The 14224-nt window shown below is 32.9% G+C and overlaps 1 protein-coding gene and 1 non-coding gene across 2 annotated transcripts; both read right to left on the bottom strand.

Annotated features, from left to right (window-relative positions):
- Positions 1–5183: 5183 nt before the first annotated feature.
- On the bottom strand, positions 5184–8333 carry LOC114194386 (probable inactive receptor kinase At1g48480). The gene is made up of 2 exons (XM_028084569.1): positions 6745–8333; positions 5184–6111 (listed from the first exon to the last, which is right to left on the bottom strand). Exons 1-2 carry the CDS (start codon positions 8000–8002, stop codon positions 5450–5452), a joined length of 1920 nt encoding a protein of 639 aa, XP_027940370.1. The 5' UTR covers positions 8003–8333; the 3' UTR covers positions 5184–5449.
- Positions 8334–11523: 3190 nt separating this feature from the next.
- On the bottom strand, positions 11524–11597 carry TRNAN-GUU. The gene has a single exon. It is a non-coding gene; the product is annotated as a tRNA-Asn (tRNA).
- Between the last annotated feature and the right edge of the window lie 2627 nt (positions 11598–14224).

Here is a 14224-nt window from a genome sequence, read left to right as displayed (position 1 = left end):
AAAGATATACAAGTTCCCAAAATAACTGAATGAAAATTAAAATTGTAGTTAAACAAAGTCAACATCCTAGCTCAACATCCCAAGCTAGCCCCTCTCTCCGTCTCAAGCATCAGCAGCATCACCTGTATTATCATCTGCTCCTATTTAAAGAATTACACGATCATCGCTAAGCACAAACAGAAAGGGTGAGCTTATAAAATAAATATAATAACTTACCAATTCACATAATAAAAGCAATACACCTATCTGATTCATCCTAGTTAGTTCTTGGCCAAGACCTTAATCCCCAAGGTTTCTCAACCTTCACAACACACAAATAGTTAGCCTCGGATTCAGGGTTTATGATGCCCGCTCCTGGTAATGCCTCTACGAACCTTCCCGCTCGTAGTTTTGCTCTACGAACCTCCCTGCTCGTAGTTCTGCTCTACGGACTTGCCCGCTCGTAGTCCAACACATGTGATCCATCAGCTACGTACCTCCTTGTATGTAGCATCTCTCAAGTGTAAGTACAGAACATACAAACCTACCTCGCTCGTATCCTCACACGAGAGTAACAGGATATGAACCTCCCCACTCATATCATCACGTGTTCACCACCATCCATGAACCTACTCGCTCATGGCACAACATTCCTTGATCCAAGTTCACATCAATGCGTACAAACAACACACGCAAGTCAGATACCTGTAGCATTATCGCTTGGCGCAGCCTAAACGCCGGCAGGCAAAACCTGCACAGACCACCTGGCGGAACACCCCTTGCCGCTAGGCGCCAGCCTCTCGCAGACCCATTGTTGTAGGGACCTCTCATGTTGGTCCTATCGCCTGATGCACATACTCGTGTCGTTAGGCGCTACACTAATAGCGTACCAATTGACTGATTTCCTTGCACACAATAGAGCACATTAACTTATACCACTACAATACCTCCATGAAAACCATGTTCTCCCATTCTTCATCCTCTGGTTTGTAAAGTCTTGCCACACTACACCCAGTCCATTACCTAGGATCCAATTTTCCTAATTCACTCTAGTCTTGACTTAGAAATTTATCAAGCATACTATCACATTATAACTAGTCTTAATTTTAATTTAGTTGCTATCTTTAAAACACCTTTCCAAAAATTAAAACATAATTAATATCTTTTTAAAATCAGACAACAAACTAACACGTTCAAACAAAATTAATACCATCCGACATTTTAAATCATTAAAATTTCCAAATATATAAAAGTGCATAAAGAAACCATCGAGTCGTAGTAAGAAGTGTCCCAGAAGTTGAAACGTTGTTACCTCTCTACAGGCCCAACTAAACGGGATTAAGTGTGAGAATCCAGTGACTATGCCGCTTTCCAATTTGCTATTTTAAACATCAAATTCGAATCTTTTTGTTGTTTTTTATTAAGAAATTGCTTTTGAACTAAGATTCTAGGAAAATTATTTGTCCACATTTTGTAGATAATAATTGGCTTATACTGGGGAGGGGGAAACTTCTTTGGTAATAAGTTTCTCTAGATCTAAAATAAATTCATTTTATAACCTAAAATTAACTTATACATTTAATTTAATTTATGACAAATATTATTTTATAATTTTTTTTTCATATAATTCGGAAAGAAATTTATTTAAACTTAGGAGTGGTATTTAAGGGATCTACTTTGATGCAGTAAGCCATTTGCTTCCAGGATTGACAGTTAACTACTTCTGACCTTATGGTCTACTTTAAATTAAAAAGTCAACGTCCTTAATTTTTTCAAGCTTATCCAGCAAAAAGATCGTTTTCAATTAAAGATTTTGTAGACGGAAACTACTCATCTGATTTTATTAATTTTTTTTAAAGTAAAATAATCTTGTAATGGTAAATGGTATTAAATAGGAAAAATAAAATGGAACATACGGGATAAATTTAATTTATCTTATAAATTACTTTCTAAAGTTAGTTGCTAGTTAATAAACAAATTAGTAAATCAGATTATTAAATTAAAATCATTTAGTAAAATTAATTGATTAACTAATTAATAGACATAATATAATATAAAAAAGATATAATGATATAAATTTTATTATAGAAATAAAATTTATATTTTGATTAGATACATTTTTTTTATAGGCTTAAATACCTTTTTGGTCCTCATTTTCGTAGTGTTTGTTGCAGATGGTTCTCATTTTGACAGAATGTTTAAAATGGTCCTCATTTTTACACAATGTTTAAAATGGTCCTCATTTTCGTAATTCGTGTTTTATTTGGTCTTTTTCTGTAATGCCGTTTAAATCATTAACAGAGCATTGTACAGGTGACACGATTTGTATTAGGGTGTGTTAAGTGTACTGTACAAGTGTGGTAATTAGATATTTGGGAATAAATATGTGAGCTAGGGTTTTGGTAAGGAATGTTTGGGCAGTTGGTGAGTTTTGGCAATCTTGTTCCTCCATTCCCAATTGGTGTTGCTGCAATCTTCTTCCTGCAATCCCATTATATAGGTATGTTACGGTCCCAATCTTCGTGCACTGTTGGTGGTTCAACGAGAAATGGATTAACCCAAGTTGTAGCTGCGGAGAGATGGCAACTTTGAGGATGACAAGAACTCCAAAGAATATTGGTAAAAAATTTTGGGTCAATCTGTTTTTATTTTTGTATTAATAATAAATTGGTTTTAATTATTGGTTTATTGATTTACATATTGGTGGTTCCAATAATGTGAGCTGCAACTTTTTCAAATGGTGGTGTTGATGAAAAGGATGTCTTCATCATGACACAAATGAGGCAGATTAATGATGTGGAGGAGTCATTGAAGGTTGTTGAGAAGAGACTGCAATTAGTAATAGGGTTCACTTGTGTTGTTATTGTATTATTCGTACGGTTATTGTGTGTAATCTTTTAAAGTCCAATCTATTTTGTACTATTGTTAAATGAAGAAATGAATTAGTTTGATTATGTTGATATTAGTTCCAACATGTTCAAAATGACATCTTAATCTGAGCATTGAAGTAAGTGATATTGATCTAAGCTTGGGAAAAATTAAATTGATCTAAGTCTGGAAGAAGTTAAATTCATAACGTTAATTCATCCTCATCAAAATGCACTACATCAATGTTTGACAAAAGTGGAATTGAACGAAGTGTAAGGAAAGTCACAGTACATCAATAATGAATTCTACATTAGAAATTCCAAAAAATAACTAAGATTTGTAGCTGCTATCATGGCCTCCTCCTAATCTGTAATTTTATCCTAAATTGCTGAGATGGTTCTTCTAGTGTTGGTAGTGGTGCTGCTTGACTCTCCACTTCGTTCTTTGGTGGTTGAGTTGTTTGAGTTTTAACAGTTGGTGCATTCTCAGCAGTTTCAGTAGTTGGTGCATTTTCAGAAGTTTGGGCATCTGGTGCAGTCTCAACATGTAATTTAGAAACCATGCAGAACATCACAACAATCGAGAGACAAATAAACCCCAAAATAGAATTACGAAAACCCTAACCCACAAGCAAACACAACCCAGAAAACCCTAAACCCACTTTACCTCGTTGACCCACAAGCAAACACAACCCAGAAAACCCTAAACCCACTTTACCTCGTTGATGATGATTAATTGGAAAATTGAAATGAAGAGCGCAACTGCAATCCAATGATGAAATGTCAAGTATTAGCTGCTTCCACTGTAAATCCGAGCTCAAGAAAGACAAAGATGAAGAAATTTTCCTAATTGCAAAATTTCCCCTAAATTGAAAAATTAACGTTAATTAACCATCTGTACAGTACACGTAATACACCCTAATACAAACTGTGTCACCTGTACAATACTCCGTTAATGATTTAAACGGCGTTACTGAAAAGGATCAAATAAAACATGAATTGCGAAAATGAGGACCATTTTAAACATTCTGTCAAAATGAGGATCATCCGCGACCAACACTACGAAAATGAGGACCAAAAAGGTATTTAAGATTTTTTATATAAGATAGATAATGTAATAGTATGCAATATTAGTTACTTTAATTTGTAAATTAATTTTTTAAAATTTAAATTATATAAAAGATTAAACCAATTGAATGAGTATTAAAATAGTCTAATAACTAAATTTAACATTAAATAGCTTGAATGTGGACACAGTTGTCCAACATTTTTATTTCAAACGGTCAGCATAATATATTACAATACATTCAAAATAATGATTTACCTTATAAAACATTTTATATTTGATAAATTAGTTTATAGTTTATAAAATAGTAATCAGATAAATTAGTAAGTAAGGTCAATCATATCTCACAATGGTGTATATAAATAACATGAATCATTTAACCCTTTTATCCATTTTTACCTAAACTATTTTTTTTTCTTTTTTTTTTTTTTGTCATGCGTAGTGAAATTTCTGACATTATATTTTCAACCTCCTCCATTACAACCATAACTCTTATGTCATGCTCCTTAAATAGCATGTCTGGAACCATGTGGTGAAGCATTTCATTTCACTTAACCCAGACATCATTTGATTCATTTTCCAAACTAACCCAAACAACTCAGTTTCAACAAATCAAAATTGCATCAGAAGCCAGAACAGGCCAGTTAGCAACGTTGCACTTTTATCTGTCTTTTTCTCCTTTTCTTCTCCGATGACCGTGATTTTAGATTATAGTAAGTTGGAAAGCATAATTCTTTACAACTAAGTTTCAACAAACACAAGATCAATCTAAAGCCAAAAGAAACATCATAAAACACGTTTCGTATGCAAATACATCTACTTTTTGCGGTGCTAAATATTTAAAAGGGAAACACTTAAAAGGTGTGCAACAGAAAAAAAAAATGTCAATTTCAAAAGAACAAGAACAAATGCCTTAAGGAAAGCACATTGCAGAACATTTCTATGTTTATATTGGTCTGAGATCAAGTGTCAGTTGTTAACTTTGTTTTGCTTTTGGCCAAGATCTATCTTAGCATGGAAGAGCCAAAGCAATAACTAAATTTATACATTTCAAATTTTAAAAATAGTTTTTAACAAAATATGCGTTTGAACCTTATAGCAGTCACTTCAAAACAAGCGTATTCAAAATTTTAACTATACCTCATAATGTGGATATTTTTCATCATTTAACACCTCCCTTTTCTTTTAATAATAAAATAAATATAAATAAAATGTTAAAATAATATGCATATATCTCTTGAATAGTTGTGAAAAATATAGAAATCGAGAAAGTTAAATAAATAAAACAAGCGTCGTTTAAGGAATATGAAGTAGTAAACAAAGTGGGGGAATGGAAACCCCCCAAAACCAAGATTCAGAATAACAAAAGGGAGGGACTAAGTAGAATAAGGTAGTGAGAGGGGAAGACAAAGGTCATACAAAGCTGGTTTCTATAATCCCTCAATGAATAAACCAACAAACAAACAACACTTGTCGTAATATGATGCCAAAAACAGGCCAAATATGAAAACAATGAGGTCTTTCTTCAGTTCTATATTCAAGCTTGTGACACACCCGAGTCAACAGAGTAGTACTGTTGCGAAAATCCATGATCAGGATCTTTAAAATCATGATTCTTCCCTTCCTCTTTCTCTAAACTAGAATGGCAAATTTCTTCAATCTTGGTTGCCACCACGTCCATTGAAGGTCTCTTATCAGGATATTGTGCAGTGCATTCAAGGGCAAGCTGCAAGAGCTTCACCATTTCGTCCTCAACACTCTGGTACCGCAGAAGCTCCATGTCAAACACATCAGTGTTCCACTCACCTTCAACCACAGATTGAACCCATCTTGGGAGGTCCACCCCTTCGTCATTCAGTGAAGAATGAGCCGGAGCCTTCCCTGTAAGCAGCTCCAGAAGCATGATGCCGAAGCTATACACATCAGCTTTTTGGGATACTTTGCGCGCATCAGTGATCTCTGGTGCTCTGTAACCAGAAACACGGTTTGGCGTTGAGGTTGGAAGAGCAAGGTAAGCAAGCCCAAAATCAGAGACACGAGCTTCAAAAGATTTCGTCAGAAGAATATTCGATGCCTTGATGTTCCCATGAGAGGATGTTGGACCATGAGAATGAATGTGTGCAATCCCACGAGCAGCACCAAGAGCAATGCTAGACCTTGTTTCCCAATTCAGTGGAGTCCTCCCCACTCCACCGTTTGCTGCAACACCAAAAACAAAAACAAAAATGTTTCATTCACCTAAGAGTTACCAAATGCAGCCTACATTTCGTTTTATCAAATGTAGCAGCCTCATACTACTTTCATACTTCAGAAGAATTATGAGTGTTGGTTAGAAATCATAATCCTGAAAGCAAACATTTACTGACGACAAATTTTCTTTTGGAACATTGAGGATTATCTTAAGACATCATCAGACTTCACTGTTGATGCAACATTCTATCTCCCTTTGGCATAGTGTAGGTGAAGTATGCAATGACATCCATTATCCAAACTAGAATATCAAATCAAATTTATTTCTAAACAAAACCCTCAATTCACAAAATCCGACGGACAGAAGATGTGATGAAATAAAGCCACACTCTAGACAAGACATTTAGCAGAGCTAAAAAACAAGCCATGAAGTACATTACAAAACTGAATGATAAGGAACAACAGGGAAAGCATTGAGAAACATAAAAACAACACGTAGCCACCTAAAGAGATAGCATTGAGTAGACACATGAACAGCCACAATCATTCACCTGATTTAACAAAAGAAATGGCACCAAGACAGAAAACAGAGAGACACTATTGTCCAAAAATAACAACCAAGTATGAAAGATGGGGTAATACCATGCAATAGTGCAGATAAGCTTCCCATGGGCATGTAATCATAGACAACAAGCTTCTCATCCCTGCTAAAGTAATAACCCCTTAGTGGGACCAAGTTGTGATGAACCATCTTCCCCACTTGCTCAATCTTCTCCCTGAATTCCCTCTCTGCGGCTGTGACATCCTTCAACCTCTTCACCGCCACACTCACCCCCATTTCCAACGTCGCCTTGTAGGTCGTTCCAAACGTTCCTTTCCCCAACACTTCCGCAGAAGCCCTCAACAACTCATCCAAACTAAACACTCTATTCACATTCCCAAAAAACACCAAACTCTTATCTCCACCACCACTGCTTTGAACCTCGCTTTTCTCCACCGAACCTGCCACCGCCGAACCTGAATTCCCACTCTCCACACTCTTTTCACGAGACACTTCACCTTCCACATCACGCTTCCCTGTTGACACACTTTCATCGTTTTTCCCACTCCTTTTTCTACACAAAAAGAACAAAAGCAGCAGAATCAACAGCAAACCAACCACGGAACCTATCACAATACCCGCAATGGCACCACCGGATAATTTACTCTTTCCCTCCTCGCTTCCGGGGCAACTTTGCAGGGGCTTCCCGCAGAGTGAGTTACCGAGAAAAGCGGTTTGGTCCCGACTCGAAAACCGGTTCGGAATGGGACCGGTAAGGGAATTATACGAGACATTGAACTGATCCAGAGGCGGAACACTAAGGTCAGGGATTGAACCAGTGAAATTGTTGCGTTCGAGATAGAGAGTGGACAAACGAGTGAGACCATTGAACTTGGGCGAAATTTCGCCGCTGAAATTGTTGTTACCTAAATTCAACCTCACGAGGTTCTGCAACGCGAACACCGCATCGGGAAGTTCGCCGGAGAAGAAGTTTCCCTGGAGATAGAGGTTCCGCAGCGCTTTGAGGTTGACGAAATCCGCGGGGATTGGTCCGGTTAGAGCGTTAAACCGGAGGGAGAGCGTCTGCAGTTCGGTGAGGTTTCCCAAACCGGAGGGGAGCGAACCGGAGAGACCCATCGCTGGGAGGCGGAGCATGGTTACTCTATCGTTAGTGCAGGTGACGCCGGTCCACCTGCAAGGGTTTGTTTGGGTGGTGTTCCATAGCAGCGTGCGTCCCCCCAACGCGCTTCGGAGTGACACTAGCCCCGCTCTGTCCGAAGCTAGATCCGAATCTGCAATGGCGAAGACGCACGTTAGGAGAGTAAAGAGAATCGCTTCTTTGACCTGCGCAGACTTCATTTCGGTAGTTCGAGTTGTTCGAGGAAAGGAGTTAGTTATCTACGGAATTGGCGCCATGGGAACCTCGATGGATGCGAGTGTGGCTCTGTTCTGTTCTGTTGTGCTCAGAATGTTTTTTAAGAAAAAGAAAAAAAAAAAAAAAAGAGTGTCGTGAGAAGCGTGAGCGATGCGAGAGAGGGTGGTGGGTGTCACGTATTATAGCAAAGGGTGTTGCGTTTGCGAAGTTGGAGAAGGAAATAGATAGATAGATAGAGAGAGAAGAAAAAGAGATGTTTTTGAGAGGGATGAGGAAGGGTTAGAGTACGTTCACGTGCAACGAACGACCGGTGTGTCGCGCGGGTGACCGGTGTTTGTTTTTAAGATTAAAAAGAAGTGAGGGAAGGTTCCAAGTGGGGCCCACTTGTTAGAGTGGTGGTCCAGTTATAACTTCAAATCACTCTCATTTGTAGCTGCCCTCCCAGCTGGATTCTCTGTTAAGCAGAAAAACCTTATTTTATTTATTTTTTCTTTATTTTTGCCCTATTATTACAAAATACAGTTTTTTTTTTTTTTTTCTGTTTGACTAGCTGTTCGTGTAGTTTGATGTAGTTTGTTTTTCTTTAAATATTACAGGCGAAATATGGTTTGTTTGAATAAAATAAAAAATAAACAACTCAAGCTAAACAGAAACTGTTAAAAAAATATTAATTAGAACAATTAAATTGTTATTATCGTTTTTGCATTTAAATTTTGAACGGTGGTCCCAAACGCAACGTTTAAGGGACAATCCTATTTCCTAACCTTTCCTTTGGCTTCTTGGGATGGACCAGTTTCCTTTGGAGTAATTTTCTTAGAAATATATTTTACCAATGAAATAGTGCCTCTTTTTTTTAGCTACAGATTTCTACGACGGAAATAATTTTCTTGTTTGCTTTTCGCCTTTTGTTTCGTTGGAAAGGGTAGAGGCGTTTTCGCTGCCGGTCAAAATTCTTAAAAGTGTCTACAAATTCTTAAAATAAGATATTCAAAATATCTCCAAATTTTATATCTTATTCAAAATTTATATCTTTTACCTTAACTAGTAGGTTTAATATTTATGTGTAAAATTATTATTTACGTGTAAAATTATCTGTTACTGTTTCTTTTCATTTTATGTGAATTAAAAAAGGCTACGTTATTATTGACAATAACATATACACTACAACGATGTTCTTAACAAATTTTATATTATTATAGTGTGTTTATTCATTTACTAATTCAGATCAAATTTAATATTTTTGTGATACCACATTAAAATTAATTTATTTTTTTGGTATAAATTAATAACAATTACATATTTAACTATAGCATCATTGACTGTTAAAAAAGTCCATTTATTATTATTATTTATTATTTACTGATGTCTAAGTTTATGAAATAAAAATTAGAATGTTAAAAATATATTAAAATTTTCTAACGCTAATCATAATCATAAAAGTAATCATGTTACAACGTTAAAATGTTAAAACCGATAACAATTGATAGTTTGTCATGTTACAACGGTAAAATATTAAAATTCATAAGAAAATATTGTTTATAGCCTAGTTATAAAAAACACAATTTTATGAATATGCATAAAAAATTGTTTATAATTTATGTTGAATGAAAATGAAGATATTTTTCACCTTTAAAATAACTCTATTAAAAAACGAGGTAAGGTAATTTTATTCTTAAAACTTCCATAAACTAATCTATAAAATAATCTTTAGAAGATGTTACCTAAGTTAAATTTAGCTATTTTAAGAACATTTGTTACAAAACTTATTTCACTTTTGTGATTAATTATGTTACCTTATTTTTTAATTTATTTTATTTTAACTTTTATTGTAATAAATGTATGTTATAATTTTAACATGTTCTCATAAAAAGGTTTAAGCGTCTGATTGTGCATATTATACGTGCAAATGCATTAAAGGTGTTTAACGAAATTTATAGTAATAATTGTAAGAATTTATAAAATGGTTCGGAAAATAAGTAATTTTCTATAAATAAATTTAATTATTTTAGTATTAAAATATTGTACTATAAAAACAGAAAAATCATTTAATCGTAAAACTTATATATATATATATATATATATATATATATATATATATATATATATATATATATATATATATATATATATATATATATATATATTGTAATGTAAATGTTAAATTGTAAGATGAGAATTAAATAAAATGATAATACAAAATAATCATCACAATTATTAAGGACATAATGAAAAGGATCATTTTAATTTTAAAACTTTTTATTTAAAGAGTAAAATTCAAAACAAATGTCAGGACTGTCTTTTAAAATACAACTTCATTTTATTTAATAATTAATTGACAGCTGGTTGGTTATTACCATTATTAATTATACTTAATTTTTATTTTAAATTATGTTTAAAGTTAATGCTAGTTAATATTCGAGCCAAAACGTGTAATTCAATGATTAAATGAATTAAATTTATATTTTATGAAATTCATTAAAAGTATAATTTGACTAATATATATAATAGTATACCAAACCAAACCAAATTTCTGAATTGTTATATGTTGTTATGAAGAAAAATACGAATTGAAAAAGAAAAATGATTCCTTGAAAAATGAGGGTTCACTTTAAAGGTGAAGAGTAAGGGTAGTTGAAGTATGTCGTAAGAGGTGAAACTATTCTTTATTACATTACGAAAGACCTAATAATAGATTGCTATCCTTTTATTTCATGATTTTGTCTTTTCCGCTAACTCCAATCATTACGCAAAAATATTTTCTTATTGCATTTCTCTGTCGTATAAAAATGATTGAGATTTAGAATTAGAGTTGAACATCGAAAATTTAATCATAGCACTTAGAAAATGTCATTATAGTTTTATTCTAAAAATATATTTGTTTAATGTGTAAAAATAATATGAAATTAAGATTTACAACTGAAATTGAAATTTGAAATGTTAATTATGACAATGAAAACATGTGCAGTGACTTATCACATTGAAAATGTGTTTTAGTGAAGTAAAACATCATTTCCTATAATATGTTTCACTTTTCACGAAATCTTTATTCTCTCTCCTCCTAATCCGTGGAATGCTTTTAATAGACTGCATCGATATATTATATTCTAATTATAGTATAATTAAAATCAGTACTTATCGATTTGAAACTAATATGCTTCGAAATAAAATTCTTGAATTTCGTCTTCTATTGTTACTATTATAATTTTGATAAATAAAAATCAAAGTCTCACCTTAATCATAAGTAATGTAAAAAATAATTAACTAAAATAATTTCCATTTTTTTTATAAAATTGAGTAATGACAGTTTTCATCGTATAATTTATACTTTTTTAAAATTGAATTAAGCTTAAATTATTTGCCTAGATAAAATGGAATTATACTTAAATTACTTTTTAATATGATGTAAGATTTTTCCTTAGATTCACTCACTCTCGTATTCTTATGCTAAGCTTAATGGTGTTAGATGTGAAGATTTATTAAGAAAAACCAAAAAGTTCTTAAAATTCGCTAGAAGGAGGGCTTGAACCTCCGACCTTGTGGTTAACAGCCACACGCTCTAACCAACTGAGCTATTCCAGCTTTTATGTTATTAAAATAGTTTATCAGGTATAAATCTCTTATATCTCTTTGTGAAAAATATAAAATAGAAAGTGTATTGCTCTTACTCTCTTAGAACTAGGGATGACAATTCGTGGAGGGTTGGCCCGCAGGCCCGCACAAAAGAACGCGGAATAGGCTGGGATGTTGAATCCACTGGCCCGTAATGGCCCGTCCCGTATAGACCCGGAGCTCGCGCAAGCTGGCCCGCTGACTTGCTTACAAAATTATACGTTATCATTTTTTTTAGTTCTCACATCATTCATCACTTTGTTTCTTTAAGTTCCTTTTATTATTATTATTATTATTATTATTATTATTATTATTATTATTATTATGTTTATGTATAATCATTGTATATAAGATAATGATTTTAGTTATTGAATATGGAATATCTTTTTATAGATTTTTAGATACATGTCTTGTAAGGTGACATGTTGATATTGTACTTTAGATATAATGTTCGTTGTTATTTTTCTGATCTTTGATTAGGTAAACTAATTGGAATTATTTCAATAGAAAATGAATATCAATTATTATGAAAAAAAAAATTATTTTGCTAAACAAAAAAAAAATATTTCGCTTATCACAAATGCAGATCAGTCCGCGAACCCGCAGACCAACCCATGAGACAAGACAGGTCAAAAAAAATAAATTCGATATTAAACTGCGGAGCAAACTAACCCGACCCGCATTTAACGGACCAAAACGCGAGATAGACCAAAACGAGCCGAACTGACTCGCTTTGCCGTCTTATTGAGAACATTGATTGTTTAAGCGTAGTTTTAGAAAAATAACAATACGACCGAAAACAACTTTAATGGTGTTAACTAAACTAAAATGCAATAAACTTATAAGTAAAGTAATTAATTTCATAAAAAAGTTTTATGTGATGTTGAAATGGTTCAAATTTATTGAAAATAATGAAATAAAAACCAAGATAATGCCCTAAGATAATACAAGAAATTAGAAATCTATCAGGATGGCTAAAAGCGTTCTTTTGTTGTTTTTAATACACTCGTATGTAATTTTTTATTACAAAAAAGAAAAAATTTATTGCAAGTCTCTTAAATAAATAGACATTCTATAGTAGATTTCATTAATTTTAACAAAGAAGGAAAATATTAAAAATGAAACATACTAAAGAGTGTGTTTTTATCCATATTTTGTGTAATTATGTATGAAAGTGAGATTACTAATCATCATGATTATGAGTACGCAAGTGTGTTGACTCGTGTAAGTACTCTATAATGTGAATATAATAATACGAGTTTCTACTTTTTCGGTGTCACCAATGAATTAGGTGATAATATAATGTGTATTCTCGATTTGATGCTGAATTTTCATAATGAAATGACATGTCTTGAGTTGAGTGCATAACTTTTAATGAAATTCTTTACAATGATATTTAGAACAAAAGATATGAAAGTTTGTTTTTTCCTTTAACAATAATTAGTTTAAATGTAAGAAACTAATCTTTAAATTTTAAATCATTTTATACATAATTGTAAGTAGGGATGAGAATGCAGTCGGTCCGGCCCATAATCATTTTATATTTAGGTCTGACCCATACTTGGTATGCAAAATGTGTGTTGGGCTGGCCCATCCCGCGTTTTCAACGCGAGTTGAAAATTTTGGTTTGCCTTGCATATGTGTGGGCTTGCGAGTTCGCGGACCAGTTTGCCTTTTTTTTTAATTATTTTTAAAAAATCTTATGATAAAACTTTAAATATTCAACAATTGGGAAATTTTAACAAGTTCACAAAATTATCAAAGAGTTTGGAAAGTTGGATGATAAATTGATAATTCAACATTTTCATCATATTCATATTTGTATTTTGACATACACGATGTATTATTCAAATGTCATGCGAGTTTCTATGAGGCAGACTCTTGTAGGCTAGCGGACTCAACATCCTCGTCTGCCCAATATTTTTTTGATGGGCCTGCAGATCGGCATGTCGGGCCAAGTCCATACTGTCACCCCTAATTTTAAGGAATGAAATTTAATATTAATTTAACTTTATACAACTAAATTGTAAAATAATGTTTACACTCACATTTGATAAAATTTTCAACATGCATTTCTCGTCTTAAAGCATATACATATTGAACCTGATATGGGATAATAATATTAGTTACGTAACAATTCATTAATAAGAGATACAATAAATCTGGTTAAAATAAATTTGATACAATTATGATAATTGAAGTGAACTTTAAACTTAATTTAATCCTATAAAAACATAAAAACAGTTTGTAAAGATAAATTTATGTTACCCATATGGTATACATTTATTTTATTTCTAGTTCGTGTGAGATCTTCAATACATAAATTATTTTTAATTTATTAATAAGTTGATTTTATCTATTTTTTAAAATACTTAAGAAAAAGTCGTAGAAATTTCTTATTATTTTGGTTAAGTCAAATGACAAAAGTTAGATAGCTATAGCGTGTTGTGTGGTTCCACCTTCCCCTCGTTTTAGCAACACGAGTGACTTAATACATCATTCTTAATATATACCCTTTCTTCAGCCTAAAACGTGATGTTTTGTATTTTTCAACTTCTTTTCTATCATATTCTACGCCTTTAATAAGTAACAAATAC

This window comes from Vigna unguiculata, chromosome 8 (assembly GCF_004118075.2).
Source record: "Vigna unguiculata cultivar IT97K-499-35 chromosome 8, ASM411807v1, whole genome shotgun sequence".
NCBI classification, from domain to species: Eukaryota; Viridiplantae; Streptophyta; class Magnoliopsida; order Fabales; family Fabaceae; genus Vigna; species Vigna unguiculata.
The sequence above is the reverse complement of the archived record's forward strand: the minus strand, read 5'-3'. Positions and strand labels throughout refer to the sequence as shown.